At 37.4% G+C, this 12,759-nt stretch overlaps 1 protein-coding gene across 1 annotated transcript in view; it reads left to right on the top strand.

Moving 5' to 3' along the window:
• GPC5 (glypican 5) overlaps positions 1-12,759 on the top strand; it is an 807,080-nt gene that overhangs the window by 257,300 nt on the left and 537,021 nt on the right. The window contains exon 5 of the mRNA XM_019471856.1: positions 5,174-5,294. Coding sequence (XP_019327401.1) covers positions 5,174-5,294 — 121 coding nt within the window. The remainder of the gene's footprint in view (positions 1-5,173; positions 5,295-12,759) is intronic.

The following is a 12,759-nucleotide window of genomic DNA, read 5'->3' as shown; positions in this document are numbered from 1 at the left end:
TGCAGGTGGATATCTGCTCCACCATGGACCTCCACGGGCTGCAGGGGGACGGCCTGCCTCACCATGGTCTTCACCATGGGCTGCAGGGGAATCTCTGCTCTGGTGCCTGAGGCACCTCCTCCCCGTCCTTCTTCACTGACCTTGGTGTCTGCAGAGTTGTTTCTCTCACATATTCTCACTCCTCTCTCCCAGCTGCTCTTGTAAAGCAGTTATTTCTCCTTCTTAAATATGTTATTGCAGAGGTGCTACCACCATCACTGATTGGCTCAGCTTTGGCCAAGTGGCGGGTCCATCTTGGAGCCAGCTGGCATTGGCTCTATCAGATATAGGGGAAGATTATAGCAGCTTCTCACAGAAGCCACCCCTGTAGCCCCCCTGCTACCAAAACCTTGCCACGCAAACCCAGTACATTTTGGGAAAACCATTCTTCCAAATGGGATTGCATTCTTTTTGTTCCATCCCAATGAACCTTAATTTTTGTCATTTACCTCTTTATTTTCCATATGTGATGCTTTATAAGGCATGTTCCTGGGTGAAAACTGGCATCCAGAACCTGGAGGATCAATTTCAAGATTGGATTCTCCCTGAATATAAAATTAAAAACTCTTGAAGAAGTAAAAACTTTACAAAGCTTGAATAACCCAGCACTTCAAAAGCATAAGAATTTCTGGAGAGAGGGAGAGAAGTAGCAACTCCTTTAAGAGTCAGGCTGGGGAATGCGGTAAACATCTAGTAGACCTGAGGATAAACCAGAATCCTTTGAAATGAGTAGTGATTATACCAATCCTGGACCCAAAGCTTTCTCTATGGATGTAATCTTGTGTGCTATTTGGGGTCTGCTGTGGCCTGTAACAGACAAAAATATCAGGAGGATAGGCTGAAATGTGTCAGTGGTCACAGAACAGGGTTTGAACTCTTTTGGGGGCAGCCAGTGCATATATGAAGGTTTTAGGTGGAGAGGTGCTCTGTTCTGCTTGGGAACGTTGTTGTGGTGGGTGAGGAGGCCCACAGGCCTGGGAAGCAGGGGGAATCACAAATTCACTTCTTCTGTCATCTCTGGAAAGGATCACGCGAGCTGCGGGTGGGAGAAAGGTCAGGAATGAGAAAGAAGGTAGAAACAAAGATGCTAAACAGCTCAGAGCAAGTAAGGAGAAGTAATATGTAAGTTATTACTACCAGTACCTAATGATCTAATAGTTGTTCAATGCTAATAGACTTAAAGTTGTGGTATTATCAAGCACTAGTGTGCTGCTTGTCATTGCTTTGATGCACGTCACCTCTGCTTCAGCTTCTTACCCTTCCTCACTCTCAACTGGAAAAAGCAAACCCCACCTCTGAGCACTCAGCATGGATGTGATTTGGGTAACTAATGTGAGTAGGTTCTTTGACAGGTAAGTGACTGAGTGGATTTGCTTCCTGAAAGGAAGGAAAAGTAGACTGGTAGTGACTGTAAAAGAAGAAAATGCTTACCAAATTTTCAGTTTCTTTACAAAGCTGCGAGGGCAGGCAGAAGAATGGACAGGGATATTCCCAGACTAGAGCATGCCCACTCATACTGTACATCTGCTTTCTGTGCAGAGATGCTTTTTCTCACCAAAGTGGGCAGAAGAGGTGAAAGTTAAGTGAGATTTGCTACAGGCAGTGTTACTGGGTAAGAATATCTGAATTCTGTATAGGAATTGCCTTAATCATGAGAACTGAGAGAACATTTAAATGGATTTTGGACATGTTTCTGGGATAATTTGAAACTTCCAACCCAAAATGGCAAAGAGCCATTGGGCCACACAGGGTTGACAATGTTGAAAATGTGTAAATCAGAAAAAGGGTATATTTTTTATGTGAGAAAGGAGAATCAATAATTGCCTAGAAAGAATTTTTAATATTAGATAATAGAGCTCCTCCAGGTATTTTGCCTTTGAGAGAATATGAAAAGAATGACTATAACAGAATGACTAGGAGTGGGAGAGAGAAAACCAAATTAATTGCTAACACTTTTTACTGGTAAGTAAATCCAATTATTCCTTATGAACCACAGCTGAAGAGGAATTTAGAGGATGACAGTTCTAAAGAGGTCGGTGGACAGGATTGAAACTCCTAATATCTGATCCACTCACAAGACAGTATTACTTTCCCAGCAACTTTCCCTCAGGTGAAAGAAAGGAATTAGTCCTACAGTAAATACCAGCTGTGCAAGGGTGTAGATTTCGTTGTGGAAATAGCTGAAAAAGAAATGATGGCCAGCCTTGAATGAGTCATTGCCAGATAATTGCCAGATGAGCTACATTAACAAAATTGTAACCTATGCAAGGCTCAACTTCTGTATGGTTTATTTCTTCCTGCATGGTTAGAGAAATAAGTATTGTCAATTGAATTAAAAAAAGAGAAAGGCCATTCTTTTTCACATATTTATGCAGTTCACAGACAAATGTGTAATAGTTGGGTTTGCAGCATTTGAAAAAAGGTGTCAGTTGAAGAATTCTGAGTGACAGAAAGTGAGAACATAGGTTTTGCATGCTGTGAAACAGAAAATGGGAGCACTGTATAGAAGGGATAGCCATAACCTTTAAGATTTTTTTAATAGTGTTGTAGTACGAAGAGAAATTGCTGTGCTGCATTAAACCAGTGTGTTGAGTTAAACCAGTTGTCCATCCAGTGAGTGCAGTATTGTTCAGCCAGAAAGGGGAAGGAAGGAAGGAATTCCATATTGAATTATCTATTTTGATTTAGACAAATGACTGTGAAAGAAGGATTTTTGAGGAAAACTTTGGAGAAGGTTTTTAGGTTTGGGTTTTTTCTTTATCCTTAGAAGCTACCAGAAGATTTGTTGACCCTACTCAAATTGCTCTGTTAAATGCTCCCCCAAGTCTAGCAGGCAAGCTGCAGGTTTTGTACATACCCCTATAAAAAGCTTTACCCCATCACTACAAGCTGGCAAATTGCCCCATCACTACAAGACAGCACAAAAAGTTGTCTGCTATAAACCAAAATACCACTTTGTGAAGAATATGAACCATTCATATATTCAATGTATTCAACAGTGCTATGAAGATTTTTTAAACTTATTTCAATTACCATGTTCCAGTGAACTACATTAAGTACATTAAGCCTTGCTGTCCTGACTGTGCATCATTAACATCTATTCCAAGTAATAGTATGGCTAGTGAATCAGTAAAGGGTTCCATAATGGCTTTTAGTAATGAGCTTATTATTTTTAGTATTTACCTTTAGCTGATACAGTGTGTCCTGGATATTGGATACAGCTGACTATTTTCTCAAATGAAGAATGAATAAAGCAGGAATCTTTAACTTGTGACTAGGTGATCATTGCTGTGATATCTTGATACATAATTGAATTTAAATTTGATATTATATCTGCTTCTAGTGAACTTGATTGCATGCAGAAGAAATAGAGAGTACATTTGCCCTAAATAACACATGCAGAGCTGTATGTAGAAGGTCTAGAATTTTAGTATTTACTGCGTGAAATCAAATGTTTTAAAGGACTTCAGCAATGAAAGACTGCTGGCTCTTAAAACCTTAGAAGTCGGGAAAAATTCTGCTAAGCCTCAGAATTAGTACATTTCTGAAGCATTCTGAGGAACTTGTAGTCCAAAAAGTATCTTCTTGTAATGCCTAGAGGAGCTACTAACTTTTGTCACACATATAGAAGGCAAATTGTGCTCTCTGGGACCTATGGAAAACTTAGAGTAATTTTGTATGACTGGGTTAATTTATGTCTATGAGCATGGCCAATGTCATTTTACAAATAGTATCTGGGTCTGTGTACGGTTCCTTAGGAATATCTTCAATCTCACTTAAGGTGATATTTAAGCAAAGATCAAAGACAAAATATCATTGTTATGTGGCAACCTTGCTTTAATGAACAGTGTTCGTTGTTTAGCGTACATGGAAGGTTTTCCACAGAGCTAAGAGGACCTGCAATGTTTTTCATAAAACAGATTCTGCAAAATTTGAGTATGTTGTGTTGTCTATGCTCATATGCAAATTTAATAGGCAGGAATTAGGCATTTCTTTACTCCATTCCTGATAGGATTCTTTCCTTTCCTTTTCTTACAGCGTAACAGCTGGCAAAATATTTTTGAGACAGAGATATATAGAGCTATCCTCTTGTAGAGTATGCAGGCAAAACTTAATATACAGAGGGTATTTGCATAATGTACAGTATCTGTGATGAGAAGGTAGATATTCAGTTTTTCTCGCATAACGAGTATTGCATATAACATGGAAAGTTGAATGAAGAATTGCGTCTTAATAAGCCACAGAATTCTGCTAGATGCTTAATTTTAGTCTCTGTATTTTGAGTTTTGATATGTTAGAAACAATGTTCTACTTCCTATAGCAGTTCTTTCTTGAATGAGCATATATCTGGTTTCTGTTGCTTGTTTTTTACATATCTATTAAGTAAATTTTGGCCTACTCTGTACTTATATCAGTTATGTAATGCTAAATAATTTATGCACAATTTGGCTGTTGTCCTGCAATAAATATTCTATCTGCATGTGCATTCACAAAAACACTAGGAAACTTCAGGTGTCGTTCTGAACATACAGTGTGTGTAGAATCTGGAGTTTGTTTTAAAAACCTGAAATGTCATGCATTTAGGCAATCACCGTGTAGTTTGTATTTAGCAAAACCAAAATGGAGGACAGTCTTTGCACACACAAAAAAACATGCATAGGGCTGAATGTTTCTTGCTTCAAAATGTAGATAACTCTTTTCTTGTTAAAGCTTGTAGTAAAATTAAAGCTATAATAAATAATACAACTTTGTGGAATGTAGTAATTATATTATGCTGTATTTCTTTTCTGTGAAAAATATGTGTATTTAGCAAAACCAAAATGGAGGACAGTCTTTGCACACACAAAAAAACATGCATAGGGCTGAATGTTTCTTGCTTCAAAATGTAGATAACTCTTTTCTTGTTAAAGCTTGTAGTAAAATTAAAGCTATAATAAATAATACAACTTTGTGGAATGTAGTAATTATATTATGCTGTATTTCTTTTCTGTGAAAAATATGTGCACAAAATTAATGCATCTGGTTAAAGTGGAATGTTGGTGCCATGAGAGTTAATACGAACTAGAAGATGACTCTCAGAGAGTAGAATAACTTACTAAAACATTTTTGTGTGTGTGTTTGTGTGTTAAACTAGCTATACTCATCGTGTGGTTGGCAGTGGAATCAGAGCTCAGTCTGCAAATCCAGAAGTAAAAGTGAAGGGAACAGATCCTGTAATAAGTCAAATTATTGACAAGCTGAAACACGTTATTCAGGTAAGCTGCTTTTACCTATAGATATAGTATAGTACTAAAGACCACTCTAGTAGTGAAAGAATTTACTGTACATTAAAGGTTAATTGCTAATTCAAATTACTGCTCAGTGCACGTCAACACCGAAATACTACTTACTCTCGCTACAGAGGTCTCACTTCAATTATTAAAAATGATTTAGTTAAAAGGTTTGCGTATGGTAGATGAGTGTAGGAAGTAAGACTCTGGCAGCTGGGCCATTTGTACCTATGAGTACCACAGGTCGGCATTGCAGTAAATGTACAGAAGCTCAAACAGTATAATTTAGGGATATTAACTGGGTACATATGTTTAAAAAAACAATAAAACATAATTTCCCTCTTCCCTCTTTACTAAATCTAGGTTCTTTCTTAACTAGTCTTGCTGCGAGGTTTTAAATTTAGATGCCAGATAGAAAAACTGGGAAGTTTGAACAAGAATAACATGCTTGCCAAAGGAGTTGGTGTTCATTACCTGATGTACATATCTGTGAGTTACTAAATTTAAGGCTTACAAGGCATTCAATTCCAATATGTTCTGCACAATCATATTAAAACATGTTTAAAGGATTACAATTTTCTTTTGTTACGTGCTGTATCTATATGCACAGATAGACAGAACTACAGGACAAAAACCTGATTCTACTGAAACCAAGTTATTGTGCTGACAAGTCTGTATTTCAGTTTAAAAATATAAGTTTCCACTCCGATCTGAAGACTCAGTGATAAGAAATGTTCTACCGGCATTTCTTGTCAGTGACCCATCTAACCCAGTGTCCTCTCATCTGCACTGGTAAAAGGAGAGGCTACCTAGGGCTGGCATGCAAGCTTGGCACCTTTATGGTCTCCACTCCCCTTCTCTACCTCATTCCCCAAACATGAGAATTAGAGATACTAGGTGACTCTTCCTTGCCTATTGCATTTAGTTTCATCTAAGGAATTGCTTTAATTTTGTTTTTCTATCTTCTTGGTAGCTTTTAAATACAGTTTCCCAAATGGTTTCTGGAGTTGAAATAGGCAAGCCATTCTAACATTACTGATACCTTCATGATAAACTCTCTTGGTTCTTATTTCTCTATTTGTGAAAAATAACTCTTCTCTGACAACAAAACAAAGAGTGGTGAAATAGAAAAAAACAGAAAAATTTCTTTTCCATCAATAGGGTTGTTTTCTGGGAGAAGTGGCATCCAGATTGAAGCTCAAAGGCAATCATTATTCCTTCCTCCTTAAAAGAAATATCTTTTGTAGCCCTCCAGGTTCAGCATGCTTTTGTCTTTCTTTCTTTATTAAAATGGTGACTGCAATGGTGAGAAAATGAATACAATTTTCCCTCCGAAGACATGCTATGACTTAATTAAGAACTACAAATTACTGTGCAAAGAAAAACATTGCAATCTTACTGGGTAAGTCTCAAGGTCTTTCATCTATCAGGAATACCCTTCTTCTTTGATATTAAATCTGCACTGTATAGTTTATTGTGTTGTTTTCCTCTAGAGACTAGGAGTTGTGTTGTTTCCTCCTTGAGTGAGGATCTAAAAGAGTGGAATAGAGCAATTCCATTATAAGACATTTCATTTTGAGAGCTTATTTGCCCTTGTCCCAAAAGGCTAGAGTGGGTCTTGGGGAGAAGGACATATAATTTACATACTGCAAGTCTAACTAACCTCCAAATATGTTATCTTTCTATGGGATAGTTTCCTTTCTTGCAGCTCTGAGTATGGAAATAGGGTCAGGGGATAAAGAGAGCATCAAATTCCTTAGAGACCCAACATACGACTGCTTTTCCTCAGATAAAAGGGCTGGAGAAACTGCAGAAAAAGCTTTCTTCTCTATCATTTACTGCTTGGGAAAGGAGGATGGGGAGTGTAAATTAGAGATTTAAATACAAAAGATCACCTTTTTGTCCTTTGTGATATGAAAAGAATGAATCACATATTAAGCTTATGATGGACAGATTAAATAAGGGGATCTTAATGGATTTTGGTGCTGCCTCTGAGATAGACAGAGTCATACTTAAGTCCAGCACTCTATTACCGTAATATTGCAGTATTACTGCACTGCAAATGTTTAAATAGCTAATTTAGTAGAAAAAAAAAAAAATTGTCCTGTTTTTCAGAACTAATCATTCCTGAAATCTGTAAAAGTTTATATGCTTTAATTTAGCTTTAAGGTGACACAGATTGGCAGGGTGATATATAACTTGCTATTTGTGTAGGCAATTATGTATATTTTTATATAAATTCCATGTTGCTGTAACCTTGCTTGCTAAACAAGTACATTTTTGTTATTTAGTTGTGTTTTCTATGTAGCCATTTGCTTTCTGTATTAGGAGAAAGGAAACGAGTGGTAATTCAGGTTTATATGACTTTTCACATCAGCTTTTAAACATTTCAAGATGCAGGATATTGAAGTAGCATTTCTCTCCATCTCATGATGTCATGTTAGGATATGGTCCTTCCTTCTCAGCCACAGTCAGAGCTCTGTGTATCAGTGGTAAGTATAGGTTGATTTTCTATTGCTTGTACAGCCTGTCATGGTACCAAGGCCTTCAGGACTGAATAGTCTCTACCACTTTGTAAATATCAATACAAGATGAAAAATCAGAAGCTTTGCTTCTGGTACTTCTCACAGTGAAAATGGTGAAATGCACTGAAATGTAACTTATCCATGATAACCTGTGTCATTTGTTTGCAGCAGAGGTGGAGTTCAGTTCTTTAATCAGACACCTGCATTTAGGTGTTTAAGCTTCCCTTACATATAGATCTAGTCATGGACCTTAGAGAGCTGTTCATTTGGCCATATGTAAATGTATGCTTCAGGATAAGAAGAACAGTAGTTCTTTAGTCTTGCACGATATAAAAGGAGTTTCAGTACATTGCCCACATGTTGGCATCTACATTGTAGACACTTGCAGTTAGGTGTCTGGTCTGAAGGATTTCACCCTTGTGTCATGTTTCTGAGCCCTTTCCAAGAGGTTGTCAGTTTGAACACACAAGCTAGACATGTATCATTTTCTAAGGAGAAATATTTAGCATATACACTGGATCTTCTTATAATGCTACCTTCTGCTTTTTCAACGGCTATGTTGGACCACATGATCATCAAACCATAAACAAACTTGAAGTCTACTTGAAAATGAAGCCTTTTGCTTTTGCTGGTATCTGGGCTGGGCTGAAGTACTTAGGATTTTTTTTTGGTTGGTTGGCTTTTAATTTCTCTGAAATGACTGTTTTTATTTAAGAGATCTTAGGTACAGTTCAGACAGCCAGGAACTAGTGAAGATACATACAAACATTTGGGGAGCTCTTAAAACAAAAAATCTAATTTTATGATTATATATTATTTTCTAATGTTTAAAAAAAAAAAAGATGATTAAACTATAGAAGGACTAATTTGAAGAGGATCACCAGTTTTGCATTTAGAATACATAATTTAAGTCAGATTGAGAAATATATCCTGATTACATTTTGTCCTTCCAGACCAGAAAAAGTAATTCTCTCTAGTAAATCCAGGGTAGAAAAACTCTGTTAGAAAGCTTCATTGTTTTCTGAAACCTTCTTTCTTCTTTGTCATCAAAGCAGATGACCCCTTTTCTCACCAATTACACTAAATTTCCCCTCTTACTTTCAAGAATCCCAGAATGAGGGCAAGAAGGAAGTGAATATTGTGAGATGTAAAGGGAAAGCCCATTTAAGGGAGGGCCCAGTGAGCTCTCAGAAAATCAGACTGTACATACTTATTGTACAAATGACTAAATATTATGAAGTAGCAAAAAAAGAACAGATATCTTAAAGATCCCTTCCTGCTCATCTTTAATATGTACATAAGAAAACAGATCAAGGAGCATTCTGCCCTGCATGCAGAAAAGAACAGATGTCCTCTATTATCTCCTCTTTTCTTGCAAGGTAGGTATAGAAGCGCATAAAAATCCCAAGCAAAGAATTGTCTTTAAAAGATGTAAACATACAGTGCTTAAACATACTCTGTTTTCTAGGTTCTATTCTATTAAAAACTTTAAACCACTGAAACCAAACCTGTTGCATAAGGGAGAGTCTCTCTTCCCAGCAGGCTGTGGTTTCTGGGTACTTCTTTGTGAGGGGCTCACAGAAATCCTCCTTCTTTTTCTGTAAATAGTGGATTTACCAAAAATCAATAGAACTTTTTGATTCCATCGGACCCTGACTGCTATAACCTGTGCTCTGGACTCCACAGGTTCATATTCACAGCAACAAAGTGCAATTAGAGGAACTAACATGAACTCTGCTGAACCAGTCAGTGCTGAAAATGGCTTGACAAAGGCACCTTCTTTTGTAAAAATCCTTACTTGTACAGACTAGTGTTTTGGAGAGTTTTAAATGATGGGCTCTTCTTCATTCATTTATCTTCACAGCAGGCAAATAATGGGTTCAGTGCATAGTCTCTTACGTACTGCAATCTGCAACTACGACTGTAATAGGCAATCATGATAAGCAAAGTCAGTTGCATATGGCAGCAATAATAATGGTAATTATTTTTCTTTCTCCCCTTATAATTTAAAAACGCAATTCATTCGTCTTTCCTGCAAGTGCAAATACTGAGGTTATGAAGTAAGTATGATATTTTGGTGCTGTGATTACAGATGATTAGACCTTGGTCATTTCAATGTATTTCTTCTTCCAGAAGACAGTCTCAAAAAGATACTGCTTTTGAAAATAATAGACATTACTTGGAGCTCGTATGTACAGGTGAAATAAAGACTTCCTAATTTTAGGAAATCCTGCCATACCCCTATGTCTGCCTGTCTGTCTAAATTAGGCAGATCAAATCTCTCTCTGGAGATCTCCAGAGGCCCCTGCCACTCTATTGACTATACTGGAAATCTAAATGCTTCTATTAGGATAAATGATTTCCTATTTCTAGGTGCAGCAAAAGATGTGCCTGAACTTATTTGGAAGGCATCCCATCTTATACTGCTATACCACTGGACTCCTAGCTGATATACATGGAATAGTATTTACTTTCTCCACAAAGGGCTGAAAACTGTCACTAATGGAAGTGATGCCTACAACCTTTAAGTGAATAGAGGCCACTACTTCGTAAGACATTAAATGTAGGTGACAATCTAATTTTTCCTTTACTACTGGTCATTATTAAGGTGTGGTAAGCTCTGTGTTTCACCATGACATCATCTACCCATTTACCTAGCTCAAAAAGGTTACAAAAATAGTGAGGTGAGATTTTGTTTTGACACTGATTTGTCATACTAACAACTAAACTTTCCAGCTGTGTTTTTTAAAGCTTTTATCAATGTACCGCAGCACGGGCAAAATAATAGGTGTTTTCGTAAGAGCTGTTCGAGTACATATTGGAAATGGTGATGGAATACATTACCTGAGTCCTCATCTGCACATACAAAGAACCATGTTTTTAAATTATTCATATGCAAGATGTGGCACTTGTAGCTGTGCTTCCCTTTGATCACTGATATCAAGATTGTGCCTTCTTTAGTGTTATGATAATCATCTAATAGTTAAAATCCCTCTGCCTCTTAGAATAGTTCAAACTGCTGTATAAATTTAATGAAGTAAACATTCTGATGACTCTGTTGATGACTGAAATACAATTCTTTCTCATGGAATGAGTGAATTCTCAAAAGTACAGCATTTAACAGTCTCAGATACTGAAGGTTTTAGCTGGATACACTCTTCAGTAACACACTCTTAAAGACTCACTTTGAAAACGTTTATTTTCCTTTCTCTTTGTAAATGTTTTTTTGTTGATATATTGTATTCTGCACTTTGCACCGTTCAATACCAGGTACCTCACAGAGGTAACTGGGAAGTAAAATGTCAGTGCACTTTGTGCAACAGCCATTCAGCATTCACTGGTGTTAGTATTGCTTTCAGCTGTTTTTGCTCCTAAACTGCCTAGTTATTATTTTTGTTGCAATAGGAAAGACTGCCTCACAAGTTTTGTTTTGTTTTGTTTTTCATATTACAAATGCATATCTAAATGTTAATTTTGCTTTAGGTTTCACTTTTACTGCCTTTTTCACTTTTTAGTCTCTTCCAAAGTTTGAACAATCCTGCAGGTACAGAATAGCTCAGTATCTTGTTTATGTTAACTTTTTCCCCAGAGACTTGTTGGCTCTCCCTTTCATATTTGATGTGTTGGCTCCTTCTTTTGTTTCATTTCTGGAGTTAGTACAATGTTACTGTCTTTTTGAAATCAATCCCTTGGACAAATTCCATCTTTGGCAAGGCACGATAGCAGAGTATGAGAGCAACGTGTCGTATTAGGATATTCCTACTTGACAGAGGAGCCTATTTCATATTTGTTGTGTGAGATGTTCCTGTCTTTTGGCACATCTACGGAGAGCTGGCATATCGCACTGTATTGTCTTGAGCTCCCTCTGACTGCTAGCTGGTGCCGAAGATATGTTAAATACTTGAGTATTACCATTGCATGTAAGATATTGGTATAATTTCTGTAAAGATATTAAATGGCTAGAAATGAGATGAGAAATTATTTTCTGAGTTTCACCCTTCTCCTTTTAAAATACACTTCAACTTCCAGCCTCAAAAATACACATTAGAGTGCAGGATTGCTGATGCTTTTGTGTGTCTTGAGAGTGAAAAGATTTTCTTCACAGTTCTGTGACGGTAATGAAGGTATATGCCCCTTTTGTTGCTCACAAAGGTGGTCTTTCTGTATTTGTAAGTTAAAACACTAAAAATTATATGAACATTCTGAGATGACCGTATGTCCTGGAAAATTATGTGTAAACTCAAACCTACATGTGGTTTACATGTGGAAGGCAAAGAAGGAAAAAGTGATTAGGAGGGCATGAAGTTGAGCCCATGCATCTCCCAGTGTTGGGATGCCGAGGGGGTAAATTGAGAAGAACAGGTCACCAGCCACATAATCCTTTTTGTCAGTAATTTCAATAAAACCCCGATAATATTTTTTCCTGGTTTGTTTTGTTTTTCACTAACTAGCTTACCAAAGTTATTAAAGGCTAATCAGAATCCCATTCATTTAGCACAAATTATCCTCATTTTTGTATAGTATCTTTTAAAACAGGATTTGTGCTTAAATGAATCACAGAATCATAGAATAGTTTGGGTTGGAAGGAACCTCTAAAGGTCATCCAGTCCACCCCCCCTGCCGTGGGCAGGGACATCTTCAACTAGAGCAGGTTGCTCAGAGCCCCGTCCAACCTCACCTTGAAGGTTTCCAGGGATGGGGCATCCACCACCTCTCTGGGCAACCTGTGCCAGTGTTTCACCACCCGCAGCATAAAAAATTTCTTCCTTATATCTAGTCTAAATCTACCCCCCCTTTAGTTTGAAGCCATTCCCCCTTGTCCTGTCACAACAAGCCCTGCTAAAATGTTTGCCGCCATCTTTTTCATAAGCCCCCTTTCAGTACTGATAGGCTGCAATAAGGTCTCCCCAAAGCCTTCTCTTCTC

This window comes from Aptenodytes forsteri, unplaced genomic scaffold (assembly GCF_000699145.1).
Source record: "Aptenodytes forsteri isolate BGI_AS27 unplaced genomic scaffold, ASM69914v1 Scaffold32, whole genome shotgun sequence".
NCBI classification, from domain to species: Eukaryota; Metazoa; Chordata; class Aves; order Sphenisciformes; family Spheniscidae; genus Aptenodytes; species Aptenodytes forsteri.
The sequence above is the reverse complement of the archived record's forward strand: the minus strand, read 5'-3'. Positions and strand labels throughout refer to the sequence as shown.